Source organism: Mastomys coucha, unplaced genomic scaffold, assembly GCF_008632895.1.
Source record: "Mastomys coucha isolate ucsf_1 unplaced genomic scaffold, UCSF_Mcou_1 pScaffold15, whole genome shotgun sequence".
Taxonomy (NCBI): domain Eukaryota; kingdom Metazoa; phylum Chordata; class Mammalia; order Rodentia; family Muridae; genus Mastomys; species Mastomys coucha.
This window is the reverse complement of record NW_022196897.1, coordinates 57,546,688-57,561,191: the sequence shown is the minus strand read 5'-3', so window position 1 is coordinate 57,561,191 and position 14,504 is coordinate 57,546,688. Positions and strand designations below refer to the sequence as shown.

General features: G+C 38.1%; 1 protein-coding gene across 1 annotated transcript in view; it reads left to right on the top strand.

The window, feature by feature from the left end:
- The window catches only part of Tlk1 (tousled like kinase 1), a 110,923-nt gene that overhangs the window by 40,577 nt on the left and 55,842 nt on the right, over positions 1-14,504 (top strand). Inside the window, exon 3 of the mRNA XM_031373203.1 lies at positions 11,243-11,314. Coding sequence (XP_031229063.1) covers positions 11,243-11,314 — 72 coding nt within the window. The remainder of the gene's footprint in view (positions 1-11,242; positions 11,315-14,504) is intronic.

Below are 14,504 nucleotides of genomic sequence, written 5' to 3'. Positions count from 1 at the left end.
CTCACTCTGTAGACCAGGCTGGTCTGGAACACAGAAATCCGCCTGCCTCTGCCTCCCAAGCGCTGGGGTCAAAGGCATGCGCCACCACTGCCTGACTGCTCCTACTTTTCTTGATTACTCATCGAAACTGTTAGCTTTACTCCACAGCCGCCCTCTTAAGGAACAGAAAAGGAATGAGCTGTCACACCATCACAGCTGCTGCTTTGCTTTACTGTTGAATTATCCCCACAGGCATGGTGAGTGTGGAATGTGTGCACATAGGAGGTCATTTTCCTAGTTTGGTAGGTTTTCTGGAAGGCACTTCTGATTGCATACTGCCCGTAGAAACTCTTCAGTAGTCTCACATAGGTGCCAAGCTTTGATTGCTGCCTTTTCTTGTGACCCGCTTTTATGCTTCTCCCTCCATTTTCCATCACACACTTTTCTCTAGTCTAACAAGCTGGTTTCTTAAGCAGGCAGGTTTCCTGTCTTTTCTTTTAAACATGCAGTTAACCTTGTTTCATCCCATGACCCTTCTGTCATCAGACTCGGGCAGTGCTGTTTGAGATGAGGCAGCATCTTGAGAATGTTTCTCTGACTACGTGATTGCCCAAATGCAAATTTGGTGCACCATAGCATACTTTATTATGTCACATTTTAATTATTTATTTTCTACTAGACTACTAAAAAATGTTGAGGACCAAAAGACTTACATGTTTTAATTTGGGGGATGAAATAACTTAAGAGTTCAGAACAGGGCTGGAGATGGCATCAGTGGAGATGGCTGCTCTCCAAAGGGCCTGGGTTTGATTCCTATCACACACATGGTAACTCATAACTGTAATTTCAGTACTAGGGGCTCTGATGCCCTTTTCTGTCTTCTGTGGGCAGGCATGCAAGTGATGCACAGACATATATGCAGGCAAAACACACATATTAAATAAAAAACTTAAAACAATAGAAATCAAAATAGTATGCCTTATTCTAATTTAGTTTGGGGAAAAGTGGAAATTAAGTTTATTTACAGTAGTTTTGTTTTGTGGTTTTCTTTTCCTTCCCTTATACTGGATGTTAAAGCTAGGGCCTTGTAAATATTAGACAAGGACTCTGCCCTTGAACTGTATGCCTAACCCCAAAAATTTGTTTTAGACTTGAATTTATCCTAGAAAGTATTAGGGAAAATATTTGAATTGTATCTGGAGTTAGCACAGAATCATACAGTCTTCTATACCTGCTCATATATTCTATTCCTGGTGGCCAGAGCTAGCAAGGTGTCTGGAAATGAAAATAGTGCCAGTGTTTGATTTACTGATAATATTCTTTACCTCCAAGCTGATTATCTGATAGGAATAAAAACTAAAGTTGTAGATTTCATATGTGTATGTGCATAGGGAATCCAGGGTCTTTCACATGGTAGTCAGGCTGTCTGCCCAGCATCCTCAGCTTACATTTTAAAGGACTCCATGTGTAAACTATTTAATAGTCCTGGTTTGCAGGCAGAATTATATACCTGCCTCAGATATCTTATAGTTGTTCTAATAATAGCCAGAGCAGACTAGGCTAGGCACAGGTGCGAACTTGTATGGAGGCATATGTGGTTTACCCGTTTATCATCTAGTTCATGGGAGTTAATATGGTTGTTAGAATATTTTGTAAATTAAACCCTAATTTCAAAAAAATTGTGCTAAAATATTAGCCTGATGGATACCTTTTCTTTTCTTGTCTTCCCTTTCCCTTTCCCTTTGTGGTTGTTCTGAGACAGGGTTTCTCTGTGTAGCCTTGGTTGTCCTGGAACTAGCTCTGTAGATCAGGCTGACCTTGAACCTAGTACTTGCCACTGTCTCCTGAGTGCTGGGGTATGGCCAGCAGTTGATGGCTATTTTGAGGTAGTACACCAGTGAACTGAAGATATCTGAGGAAATGGGAGTGTATAGCAGGCTCTTCTTATTCTTGTGGGGGTAGACTGAAACCTAAGCTGCTGAATTTACTGTTTGGAATTAATTGAAAACTAAGAACACAATAGTAGATGAGTAATTTGGCAGCTAGTGTAAGAACAGAATATAAGTGCCTATTGAAATTGAGGGTAGGAGTCAAAGCCCAGTCCACTTTACAATCTTGTCTAGAAGTAGTATTAGTCGAAATACTGGTTAGATGCTAAGATGAACAAGTCAGCTTGTCTGAATTGGTGATTTAATTTTCTTATTTTGTCCACTCTCAGTTTTTTTGCTAAACCTTTTTGAAGTGGTTTACATTTTATACCAGTTACTGGATTTTATTTGCAGAAAAAGGGGCCAGTTTTCTCTGTCTTGTGGAAGGGAAAGATTTTGTAGACTGAGACAGTTCACAGAATGGTTCTGAGGCTGAGAAGTTGGGACTTGGATGAAGGCAGGGCAACCACCTTGGCCGGTAGAACTGTTTCCCTTCTCGTTGTGGTGGTGGTAAGAGAAGCCAGCCCATGAAGCAACACCTTTCCCCTCCACCCGTGCTTATGCTTCTCTGAGAGCCTAAGCTCGCTCTCAGTCTGTGGATCACCCATGATAAACCTCTGTCTCAAAAAATACATTATGATCCATAACAATAGCAAAATTACAGTAATGAAATTGTGAAAATACTGTTATGATTGGGGGTCAGCACAGCATGAGGAGCTGTAGTAAAGGGTCTGAGCATTAGGAAGGTTGAGACTGACTATTCTGGGGAAAGAATCAAGTTTTCTTGTTGCCTTTGTGTTTTTAACTACAGGCATGGGTCAGGAGTGTGTATAAGAAGGATCTTTAGAATGTTCTTAGTACATAGGCAAGTTAACTTACAGTCCCACCAAAAATGTAAGGCAGCACAAAGCAAAATAACCGCTGATGCTTGACTACCCATAACCCGAGTGGAGGTTGAGTACCTAACATAGGAAGTGTTAATTGTGTTTTATATCATAAGACTTAAGTTTTGAATTAAAAAATTTGAGACAGTGCTTTTTAGGGAGTCAATTTATATTAGATTAGCACTGTTAGATGGGGGCATCTATTGGTGAAGGACAGCACTGCATTCAGTTCTTCCACACACACCCTCTATTGGTAAAGTACAGCACTGCATTTAGTTCTTCCACCTCCTCCCCTAAATTTTCATAGGGCCTGTGTAGCTGCACTTGGATGACTTTTTACAGGGCCAAGTAGTTAATGTCATATGAATTCTGCCACAATGCTTGACTTAATTCTGTCATGATACTCACATAGCCATAGACTAAATGTCATTTAGTGGTGGCTGGTTACATTCCAGTTAAACTTTGTCAAAATTGGTAGTGGGTTAGAGTTTGACGTTCCCTAGTCTCCTGCAGATATTCCCAATAGGATTTTATGGAATAGGATGGCCTTTAATATTTTATGGTCTGGTTTATGCTTACTAGCTGCATAGGGGCTTCTAACAAGTAACTTTCTGGTTTTTTGGTTTTTTGGTTTTTTTTTTTTTTTTAATCTTAAGTGTGAGTGTGTGCATAACTATGCTGTGGCATGCCTGTGGGAAAGCCAGAGGACAACTTTGGGAGTTGATCTTTCTATCCAAGAGGACGTAAAGTGTGGAGGTGTTTAAGTGAGGAAGCTATTTCTTAAAATTTAGTTTTAGTAGTTTCAGCTTAAAAAAAAAAACTGTACCTGCTACTTATTATTCTTCAAAGATTATCAGTGAAAGCTTTATAGAATTACACATCAGTAGCTGTCATGGAAATGCAAATCAGAACGGTGATGGGATATTATCTTACCCTCATCAGAATGGCTGTTGCCAAAATAGCAAAAATAACAGGCAGGCGGGCATGGGAACAAAAAGAAAGTCTTAGTCACTGCCTGTGGGAATGCAAATTAGGGTGGCCATTATGTAGATCAGAGGAGAGTCGTCTGAAAAATTAAGTCTACAGGATGGAATAGCTGTCTTACTTCTAGAATATACGGAAAGGAAATGAAGTCAGTATATCAGAGATAAAAAATACAGAGAAGTAATTTTCAATGATAAACATTGAAATCTCAGGGCTCTAGAGATTGCTCGGTGGTTAAGAACCCTAGCTACGCCTCCAGAGGACCCAGGTTCAGTTCCTAGCACTTGGGCATGACAGTTCACAGTCATGTATAACTCTAGTTCAAAAACATCTGACACCATACTTTGGCTTCCATGGGGACTGCACACTAGGTACAAAACAAAGATATGCATCACTACTTGTCCACTTAAAATGAAAATAAAACTGAAAAAAAAAAATCAGGACTGTTTATGGCTCAGTGGTTAAGAGAACTAACTGCTTTTCCAGAGGACCTGGTTTGGGTTCCCAGCACCCACATGGTGGCTCACAACTGCCTGTAACTCTAGTGTTAGAGAATCTGATGTTTTCTTCTGAACATTTTGGTGCACATGCAATAAGCTGGCACACATATATAAAATAAGCAGCCATTTAAAAAGATAAACTTTTGCCATTTGTATCAAAACTGGCAGAACTAGAGGAAACTGTTGGGTGAAATAAGCCAGATGCAGAAGAACAAGTATTATATGCTCTGTGCTATGTGGAGAGAACTACTCAGATATCTCCAAGTAGGATTACTAAAGTAAGTAAGGCAAGAGGGAAGAGTGAATGATGGACTGGGAAGGACTTGCAGTCATCTATTTTGTGCTTTGCATGGAACTATGAGAAAGGAGCTGGAACAGGTGATGGGAGCTGGAAGTAACACCCACTCTGATTTAACTGGCATGTATTGAGTTACAGCATGGGACCCGTAAATATGTTACACTAAGTGTCTTAGTCAGGGCTTCTATTCCTGCACAAACATCATAACCAAGAAGCAAGTTGGGGAGGAAAGGGTTTATTCAGCTTATACTTCCACATTGCTGTTGATCACCAAAGGCAGTTAGGATTGGAACTCAAGCAGGTCAGGAAACAGGAGCTGATGCAGAGGTCATGGAAAGATGTTCCTTACTGGTTTGCTTCCCCTGGCTTGCTCAGCTTGCCTTCTTACAGAACCCAAGACTCCCAGCCCAGGGATGGTACCACCCTCAGTGGGCCCTCCCACTCTTGATCACTAATTAAGGAAATGCCTTACAGCTGAATCTCATCGGGTATTTCCTCAAGGGAGGCTCCTTTCTCTCTGTAACTCAAGCTTGTGTCAAGTTGACACATGAAACCAGTCAGTACAGTAAGTAATTTTTTAAAAGTCCCTTACAGAAAGGAGTTACATTGGGGTTAGGAAAATTAATTTTTTTTTACAGTGTAACCAAGTATATATATATATATTTTTTTAAGATCAATTGTGGAGCAATAATGTACTTAAACTATCATACAATTTCAAAATATTCTGTATAGAGAGCTTCTATTTAGTAGCAGAATATATGGTTACTTAATAAAATGTTTTGAAGACCTTTAAAACCAAAGACCAGAAGTATTAAGTAAATCATTTCATGGCACAGGGTACTGTTAACATATGGAAAATATATATATTTCTGACACAGAAGGTAAAGTTAAGAATACCTGTGAAGAAATTGCTAGTTTTACTATCCCAGGAATCTGTACTAAGACTTTTGACATTTAAATAATTGACCTTAAATAGGAATACCTAAAGCCAGATACTGTGGTTTATATCTGTAATCCAAGCACCTGAGAACACAGGCAGGGTAACTCTCAATATAGTGGTAAGGAGCCATTGAAATGAATAGCAGAGCTCAAAAGTTGTCCTCCCAGTACATAGAGAATGACCCATTATGTTTGCTTAAACAGTTTACTTGGTTAACATGACTCAACACAGCCACTTGAATTGGAATAAAGATTTTACTCATGTTTGTTACAGAAGAAAATCATGAAGAATTGACAAATGAGTGTCATGCCTCTGTATATATATGCCATTCCAAAAGTAATAATATTTTTACTTATCAACAAATGAAAAGTAAATTTTTGAAAAGATATAAGATCAGAGTAAACCTGACAAGATACTCAACAATTTCATCAAGGGCTGTAAAATGCAGAGAAAGCCAAAAAAGTGCCTGAGCGAATGAGAGCTGCAGTACTGAGGAGTGGAAAGACTCAGCTTACAGTGCTGTCACAGCTTTCGGAGTTTGCCTGTAGACTAGTGCAGTATCCGCTAAAAGTTAAACTATTTGAGGGAAGGTAAAAACTAATACACTTCCAAAATTCATTTCAAAATGTAAAGGTAAACATACCAAAGTAAAGATGCAAGCATGATAATATGTTTACAAATCCAAGGCCAGGTGATCCTAGGTGACTTATCGCAATGGTATTAAGGACAGCACAGAGCTAGGGCAGTTGTACTATTAAATGCCAAGAAATATGGTAAATTAAGACAGTGTGGTACCACACAAAAGTAGAAAGAAATTAACAAAACAAATAGAGTCCAACAAATAGATCCATCACACACTGACTTCATATTGTATAAGGCAAGGAGTTAACTCTATTAAATCATCCAGTCTTCTTTTTTTACAGAAATACATGGCCTGCCTTCATCTAACTTTGATAGTATTTAGGACTTTAATTTATGGTTAAGCTAGTATTTCAGTGCTTATAATTTTCACTATAAATTTATTCATAGCTGAACTTAATGGCTCCATTATTACATATCCCTTGTAAAGCTTTTTTTTTTTTTTTACACAATTAACAGTTACTTACTAGGTTAGTATAGTCATCCATGTACTCCTCAGCAGAGAGGTGCAGACATCATTTTAAAATAATTATTCTTCCCTCCCTTTCCTTTGTTCTTTAACTCTCTCCCCTGAAGTACTTCATGCGTTTTAACTGAGGCTGTTTGCTCTGTTCCCTTGGGATATGTATTTTCCTAGAATCTTTCTCTAACTCTGTGTATTCATTTCCAGTTGATTTGTGTTTGAGCTCCTATTCCTTGTATCTCATATCTTGTGTCTCTTGGGTTATTTCCTCCTCTTTGTAGGGTATATTCTCCAGTCACTTCTTTGGAAAGGAGCATCGTAAATGTTTTGAGACCTTGCATATTTTCTTCCTGTAATTTTTTTGTTGTTGTTCATTCATCTGTCAGTACAATTCTAGGTTGGAAACCAATTTTCTGAAATTTGAAGCATTGTTCCACTGTGTTTTAGTTTTCCGTTATCGCTTGTCACTCTGATATCATTCTGATTTCTGATCCTTGTGAAGCATTTTAGGACCTTTTCTTTATCTCTAGCATTTAATCTTCATTATATGTGCCTTGAGCCTGCTTGGTTCAATAAAAGCATCCCTCCAATTGAAAGGTTTCTTTCTTTTACTTAAAAAATATTTATCTTGTTTTTAATTATGTGTATTGTGTGGTTATGTGCACAGGTACTTACAGAGGCCAAAGAGGGCATTGGATCCTCTGGAGCTGGAGTGCAGCATGGTGTGAACCAACCAACATGTGTGCTGGGAAGTAAATCGTATTCTCTGCAAAAGCAGTGTGCGACACTGAGCCATTTCTTCAGGCCTTCTTTCTAATTTATAATTCATTCTTTCCAGGTCTAGGACTTTGACTTATTGTAATTGTCGTCATAGTCATCATCATCACCACCCTTCCCTCCCTCCTTCCCCCTCATTCTCATAGTCACCATCATCTTCCATATTGGTTATTTCTTACAAGTATGTTACAACTTGTCATTTTTGAACAGGTCTGTAGCTACTTTGACGCATCTTACTTGTTGATTCCAGAGTCTCTGTCAGAGTGGTGGGGTGTGTGCTGGAGAGTGCTGACTTCTTTAAAAAAGTTTTATAGCAGCTGGTTAACCTGTCAGGACAGTGCCCAGCCACTGGCATTGCACCTTAGACAACTAAGAGTTGGCTCTTAATACAGATCAGGTACTAGCTAAAGGCGTGGCCACAACTGACATATAAAATTCTGAAATTTTTTTTGTGGTTCTTTATTTTCGACATACTTCTTGCTTTATAGCTGCTGTGATATCCAGAAACCATTTTTCTTAACCAGTAAAACTAAAGATTTTGATTCAGCTGTGATTGCTCTGGGGAAGTTCTTATGTCCAGTTCAAATCCAGGACCATATTATTTTTATTTGAATCTGGATCCTGAGAATTATGGCTCTTGAGGATATAGTGAAACTAGAATAACCCACAGTTGTTTATTTAGCCCTTATCAGTAAACAAATAATACTCCTGCTTTCCCTCAGTGATCGGAGGTTCAACTCTTCATTGTGGTTATCCAAGTAGTTCCTGAGTGTGCTCAGTCAACAATCGCTGTTGTAAAAGTCACTTTCACTGCATGTAAAATGTGCTCATAATAGCTTTCCTCAAATGTCTTCTGGCATAAAGCACATAAAGCCTTTGGAAAACTTCATGTTGTTCTTCTGAATTGATATTCATAGGTATGTGTTATGTTTTTGCAGTCAGTTATAAATTAAAATATTTTCAGGGAATACTCCTTAAATTATAATAATTTTATTATTTTCTTCTTTTGGTAGTCTTTAGGTAATTCTTTTCACTCTGCTAAATCTCTAGTGCTTCCCTATTTGCTTTCTCTCATTCTTTTTATTCAGCTCATGAGGTAGCTCGATGGGTAGAGGTGCTTGTTGCCAAGCCCAATGCTGAGATTCAAGTCCTGGAGCCCACATCATGGATAAAGAGAACTGACTCCTGCAAGATGTCCTTGACCTCCACACAGGAACTGGCACACACAAACACACAAGCAAAACAAATAAGTCTAATAAATTTTTTATTGTATTCCTTATGATTTCAAAATGTCCTTGTAAACTTAGGGCTGTCTTAAAGCTGTGTTTATTGCTTGTTCCTTACTGACACTATTTCTGAAGCTTCCCTGAGTTCTTCCACTTTTTCATGTTTAGAAATCTTTTTTTTTTGTTTGTTTTTTCGAGACTTTTTTTTGGTTTTTCGAGACAAGGTTTCTCTGTGTAGCCCTGACTGTCCTGGAACTCTGTAGACCAGGCTGGCCTCGAACTCAGAAATCCGCCTGTCTCTGCCTCCCAAGCGCTGGGATTAAAGGCGTGGGCCACCACAGCCCAGCCCTAGAAATCTTATTGTAGTGTTATTCCTTATTATAACCCATTTTTGTAATGTTGTGCTTCGATTTGAAATAGTAGGTTATAGTTTTCACTTGTTTCATGAGTGTTTCTGGCACTTTTGCTAACATGGGCTTCTGTTGTACCTTTTCATAAGATTGACCCATTTCGTTTGCTTTTTTAGAAATCAGACGGCTGAATCACTAAGGTGGTTCAGCATGGCTTTTCCCACAGTTTTTTTTCCCGTGGCTGCTGGTTTTGGGTTCACATCAAAACTGAGGTGTTTTTCATTTCTTTTGAGATTCATAGGTTGTGCCTTCAGAACATTGTGTGTATTTACACATGTGTGTTCATTTTTGTGGAGGCCAGAGATCAATGCCAATGTCTTCCTCTGTCACTGCACACCTTTAGACATTTTCATTTTAGTGTATCTCTGGGTGTTTTGCCTGCATGTATGTCTGTTCACCATTTGCATGCCTGGTTCCTGCAAGGACCAGAAGAGTGAGTCAGATCCTAGACCTAAAGTTACAGCTTGTTTTGACTTACTATCTGGATGCTGGGAATTAAACCTGGGTCCTCTGGATGAGCAGCCAGTGCTCTTAATAACTGAGTCGTCTCTTTAGCCTCCCACCTATTTTTTGATACTGAGTCTCACTCGAACTCCTTTGTTTGGATAGACTGGTTGGCCTTGCGAGCCCCAGGAATGCTCTTGTCTCTGCCTCAGGAGTGTTGAGATTATAGGTACATACTGCTACTGTATCTGTATTTTATGTAGGTGTTGAGGTTTGAACTTGGGTTCCCATGCACAACAAGCAGTTTACCAACTGAGGCATGTCTGCAGACTTCTTCTGATCTTTTGTCTGGATATTTCTTTCTTTCTTTTTTTTATTATTATTGTTCTCTTTTTAATTTCACACCTGGTAGTATGCATTCTCTGTTGTGGACAGGTCTTTCCAGGATTCATACAAGATGATTGTCCCAACCTTTTAGCCTTTATTGTAGATATACTTCTTGTACTTAGGGGGCAAAAGTCTGCGGGCTGCGACTTTGTCCTTAAATTGTCTGCTGGTTTAGTGAATGGTTTTGGTGTTTGGTGGTATCTTGTTTTCATTCTGTAAACAGCTGTTCTCTTTCTTGATGTATTCTATACAGGCCTTATGGTTGCTTGTTTGTGCATTGTCTCTTCCTGCTGTTTTGGGAGAAAATTTGTGGAAATTCCTGTCACCTGGCTTTATTTTATTTGTCTGTAGATTTTCTCTAATTATTTAGTTCTGTTCATGTTTTCATTGGTTTTACAGATGGTCAAAAACTTTGCTACTGCATGCATTACTCCAGAATCAGAGTTTCTAGTTTGACAAATTTGCTCAATTTTAACTTTATCCCTTGAATTGTAACCATGTGAGCTGACATTCCATGTTGATAGCTTTACAGTGTTCATAAAATGCCAGTGGCTCACAGTTGTCACTACACATTTATCTACAAATAATTAGGGCAGTTTGTAACTTAACAATAGGATTTGTAGCTACTCTTACAAAAGATCGAGAAATCTGGAGTTATCAGTTGGTTTGCATTTGTGCAGCAATTTGTCATCATTGACTGGTCAAAACATTCCTGTAAGGATGGATCCAAGATGCTGATACTGCTACCAGAGTCAGAAAATGCTCAGTGTGGAAGCATATTGAAAGGAGAACAGACACCAGCCTCCTAACAGAGTTTGTGTCTGTTCATCACTGCTCAAAACATACATTGTCCAGACACTGGAGAAACTTCAGAATAGCACTTAAGGTTGTCAGAGTAGTTAAGAGTTTCTTAATTAAGTCAAAACTGAGTTTAAAAAAAAAAAAGGCAGTTTATTTTTATGATGAATGAAAGAATGAGACATGGAATGTGATTCTTAGGATGACAGAGGCATGTGGATGATGCCTTACATTGGCTGTGTGTGTGAGACATGGAACGTGATCATTATGACTGAGGCACATACATGATGGGAACTTTAGTGCTCTTGTTGCTCAAACATGGCCCAGTTCTTTGCTTTTGAATTGATATTATATAAAAAAAAAAAATTACCAGTATAAGTAAGATCCTGAAACAGTAGGATTTTGGTAGCTTGACAAATCATTCTAGACATTTGTAGCATTGAGAACATGTTATCTTGCTTGCTTAGCTTCCTTGATTAAAGAAATCATACTTGATTTTCATATAAATGAAGATTGGTTTTATACTTTGTATTACATTTTTTAAAAAAATCACTCCTAATTTTCACCTTTAAAAATCTTTTGCAGGCTTCAACAAATAATGAAAGTTCTAATCACAGTTTTGGAAGCTTAGGATCTCTAAGTGACAAAGAATCAGAGGTAAGTAATTTTATTTTAAATGTGGTGCTGGGAAAGTAAGAGCTCACATTGTCTTCTAAATGAATGTCCCTTCCCTCCCCCTTTCCAGCCTTGGTTCCAAAGGTTACTGTTTTAAAGTTTTCTTTTAGAATTTTTTATGTATTGTTTTCTCTTTCTCTTTTCTCTGGGGTGGGGGTGTTCTCATGAAGCACAACATTGAGATTAAGGATTATATTTGGCATTAGAAAGAATACAGGGTTTTTTCTCTTTATTTTATAACTTAATTTACCCGTGAATAATGTAAAGGTGTTATCAGTGGAAGACCAGCCATTCATGGTTTTATAAGATGAATGTGGGTTTTGAAGTATGCTGTATTTCGTAGTTTTTAAATTATTATTTTAGTATTTCCCATCTTAGTTTAATTTTTATAAGGGTTTGTGTACTTTCCTAGTTTTTAAAAATATACCTTTCTTCTTTGTAGAATTTCTTGTGGAATCAAGCTGACGGTTTTCATTTTGCATATTTTTTTTTTTTAAAATGTGATAAATTCCTCTTGCTAGCACCCATTTACTGACCTCACCAAGAAAGTAGGTGGTATTTAAGTGGACATTTGGGTCCACAGTATGGTTCATTCTGTGCATGATATACTTGATGGCGTCTCCTAAAAATGGTGGACACAAATGTATTTGGGTTTAACATTCTTGATTTGATAAAGTGACTTTTTGTGAGTCTAGCCTTTTCTCTCCTCGGGTTATATACAGTTCTGTCCATTAATTTTAACCAATTTATGTGTGTATGTATGCGTGCATGTATATGTTTGTGTTTTTCCTGTCAATGTAACACATTTGTACTGGGTTCCTTTAGTCTTTTTCTGCCAATAGGTTGTTAACACTTAGGAATTCTTATTGCATTTGACTTCCTTATTCAGTGGAGAGAGAAACTCAAAAGGTGACTTCTTTTTAGCTGTGTGTTATTGAGAGAATCTAGAAACCTGTAGGCAGGCAGTTCTGTGCAGCTGTACGGGCACCCTACACTCCATAGGAGTGTGGCATAGGGTTCTCACTCATCAGGCTTTCCCTTCCACAGAGACAACTGGCAGGCAGCTGAAAGGACTGTGCAAGTGACGGGACTTTATCTGCAGTAGGTTCCCTTGAGGTAAGCGGTAGCTGCCCTGTAGCATCAGTTCACAGGTTAGTTTTCAGATGAGCACATGTGTACTAAGACCTTTAAAACAGCTTAGTCCTAAACCAAGGGGAGTTAAAAACAAAACACTTATCAAGAATATTTTTAGTTTATTTCTTCTGGACTTTGTAATATTCTTGATATTTTTCATAGATGAGTATAATCAGTAATTTCACATGTTCTTTCATAATCATGTGTTATGAAGAGCAGTAAAGTAACTTTAGATGTTTTTTCCTTTCTGTTATATGTTGTTTTTTAAAACAGAAAAATATAGTAAAAGTTAGATTCCCTACATAAGATCTTCATAGGGGATAAAATGTTCTTATGTTTCCTTAGTTACCAATATTCATAATGCAGGTTATAGATCAAATATTTGGATTCTTTTAGAGGAATTAACCTAATAATAAAAATTTCCTTTAAAGAACTCCATGGCTGCCAGACAGTGGTGATGCACACCTTAAATCTTAGCACTCATGAGCCAGAGGCAGGTGGATCTCAGTGAGTTCGAGGCCAGCCTGGTCTATAGAGAGAGTTCCAGGATAGCCAGAGCTACGCAGAGAAACTCTGCCTCAGGGAGACAAAACAAAACAAACCAACAAACCTGAATTCCATGGCTATATTTTTAGATGGATTTTAACTAGCTGAATTACTTGTACATAGATTTATTTGTGTAGTCATTTTGACATTTGGGTCAGCTTTGGAAATCTTGAGAAATCATTTGGCTTTTGCTGTCCTGTATTCTGTATGTGGGATTTTTACAAATCGTCAGTTAAGCCTCGTAGAGCAGTATTTTGACATTTCTTCAAGTTGTACATATTCCCTAATATTCAAAGGAGTGACTTTCATTCTACATCTCTTTGCCAGAAGTTGCTTATTCAGAAAATGAATCTCAGGTTTTATCTCTGTAGTAGAAACCTTAATTAATGAGTTTCTTTGAGAAAATAATTTTGTACACACGGAATACAAATGTTCTTAGATGCTGACTTAAGGCATTGGGAGTGAGTGGTCGTGAGGGAGAAGTGCTCCTTGGCACTGAGCATGCTGAGTAGTGTAATCTAGGTAGTATCCTACTGTCTCCTGATGTGACTTAAATTCTTTTTTTGTAACCTGTTTCCTAGTTGTTATTTTTGGGATGGAAACAGGGCCTAGAGTCTGTTTGACAGATAGATACTCTACAATTCTAGCACCCTAATACATTTTTAAAATAATAGTGTTTTGTTTCTGTAAGCAGATAGTACTGAAAGCTTTGTTTATGTCGTTTAATTAGCTGCCCTCACCTAACCACCTCCTAACCTCGGTCATTTTAATTTTTCTCTCTGGCATTTACTTATAGATTAGAATAAAAATGTGTGCACACAGTTACTCTTTTAGTACTTAGAATTTTAACTCACTCTTTCCCCAGTTTTCTGTTCATATACCCAGAACCATGTTTTCTTCTGTCTTCTTACTATTAACACTGAAAAGCACTTTATATTATAATCAGTATTAGGTTGATTGAATCTACTTTTATTTTAGTTCATCTATGGACATATGACTTATTTTTAGATGTAGGATTATAGAATAAAAACCTTTTGTGGGGATTGGAAAGTTGTTACATCAGTAAAGTGTACTGTGTAAAAACAAGGGATTTGAATTCTTAGTTCCCACATAAAAAACTGAGTGTGAATCCAGGCAGTGGTGGTACACCCCTTTAATTCCAGCACTTGGAAGGCAGAGGCAGGCGGATTTGTAAGTTCGAGGCCAGCCTGGTCTACAGAGTGAGTTCCAGGATAGCCAGGGCTACACAGAGAAACCCTGTCTTGAAAAAACCAAAACAACAAACAAAAAACCAAACAAACCTGAGTGTGGTGGCGTGTTCCTTATCTTCAGTAGAATAGAGACAGATCACTGGAATTTGTTGACCAAGCAGTCTAACCAGTCAGTGACCTCAAGGTTCAATGAAAGACCATATCTCAAGAATGAGGAAGACAGCTGACACTGACTTCTGAACTGTCTACATCCTCGTACACCCTTCTTCTTCCAGAGCCTT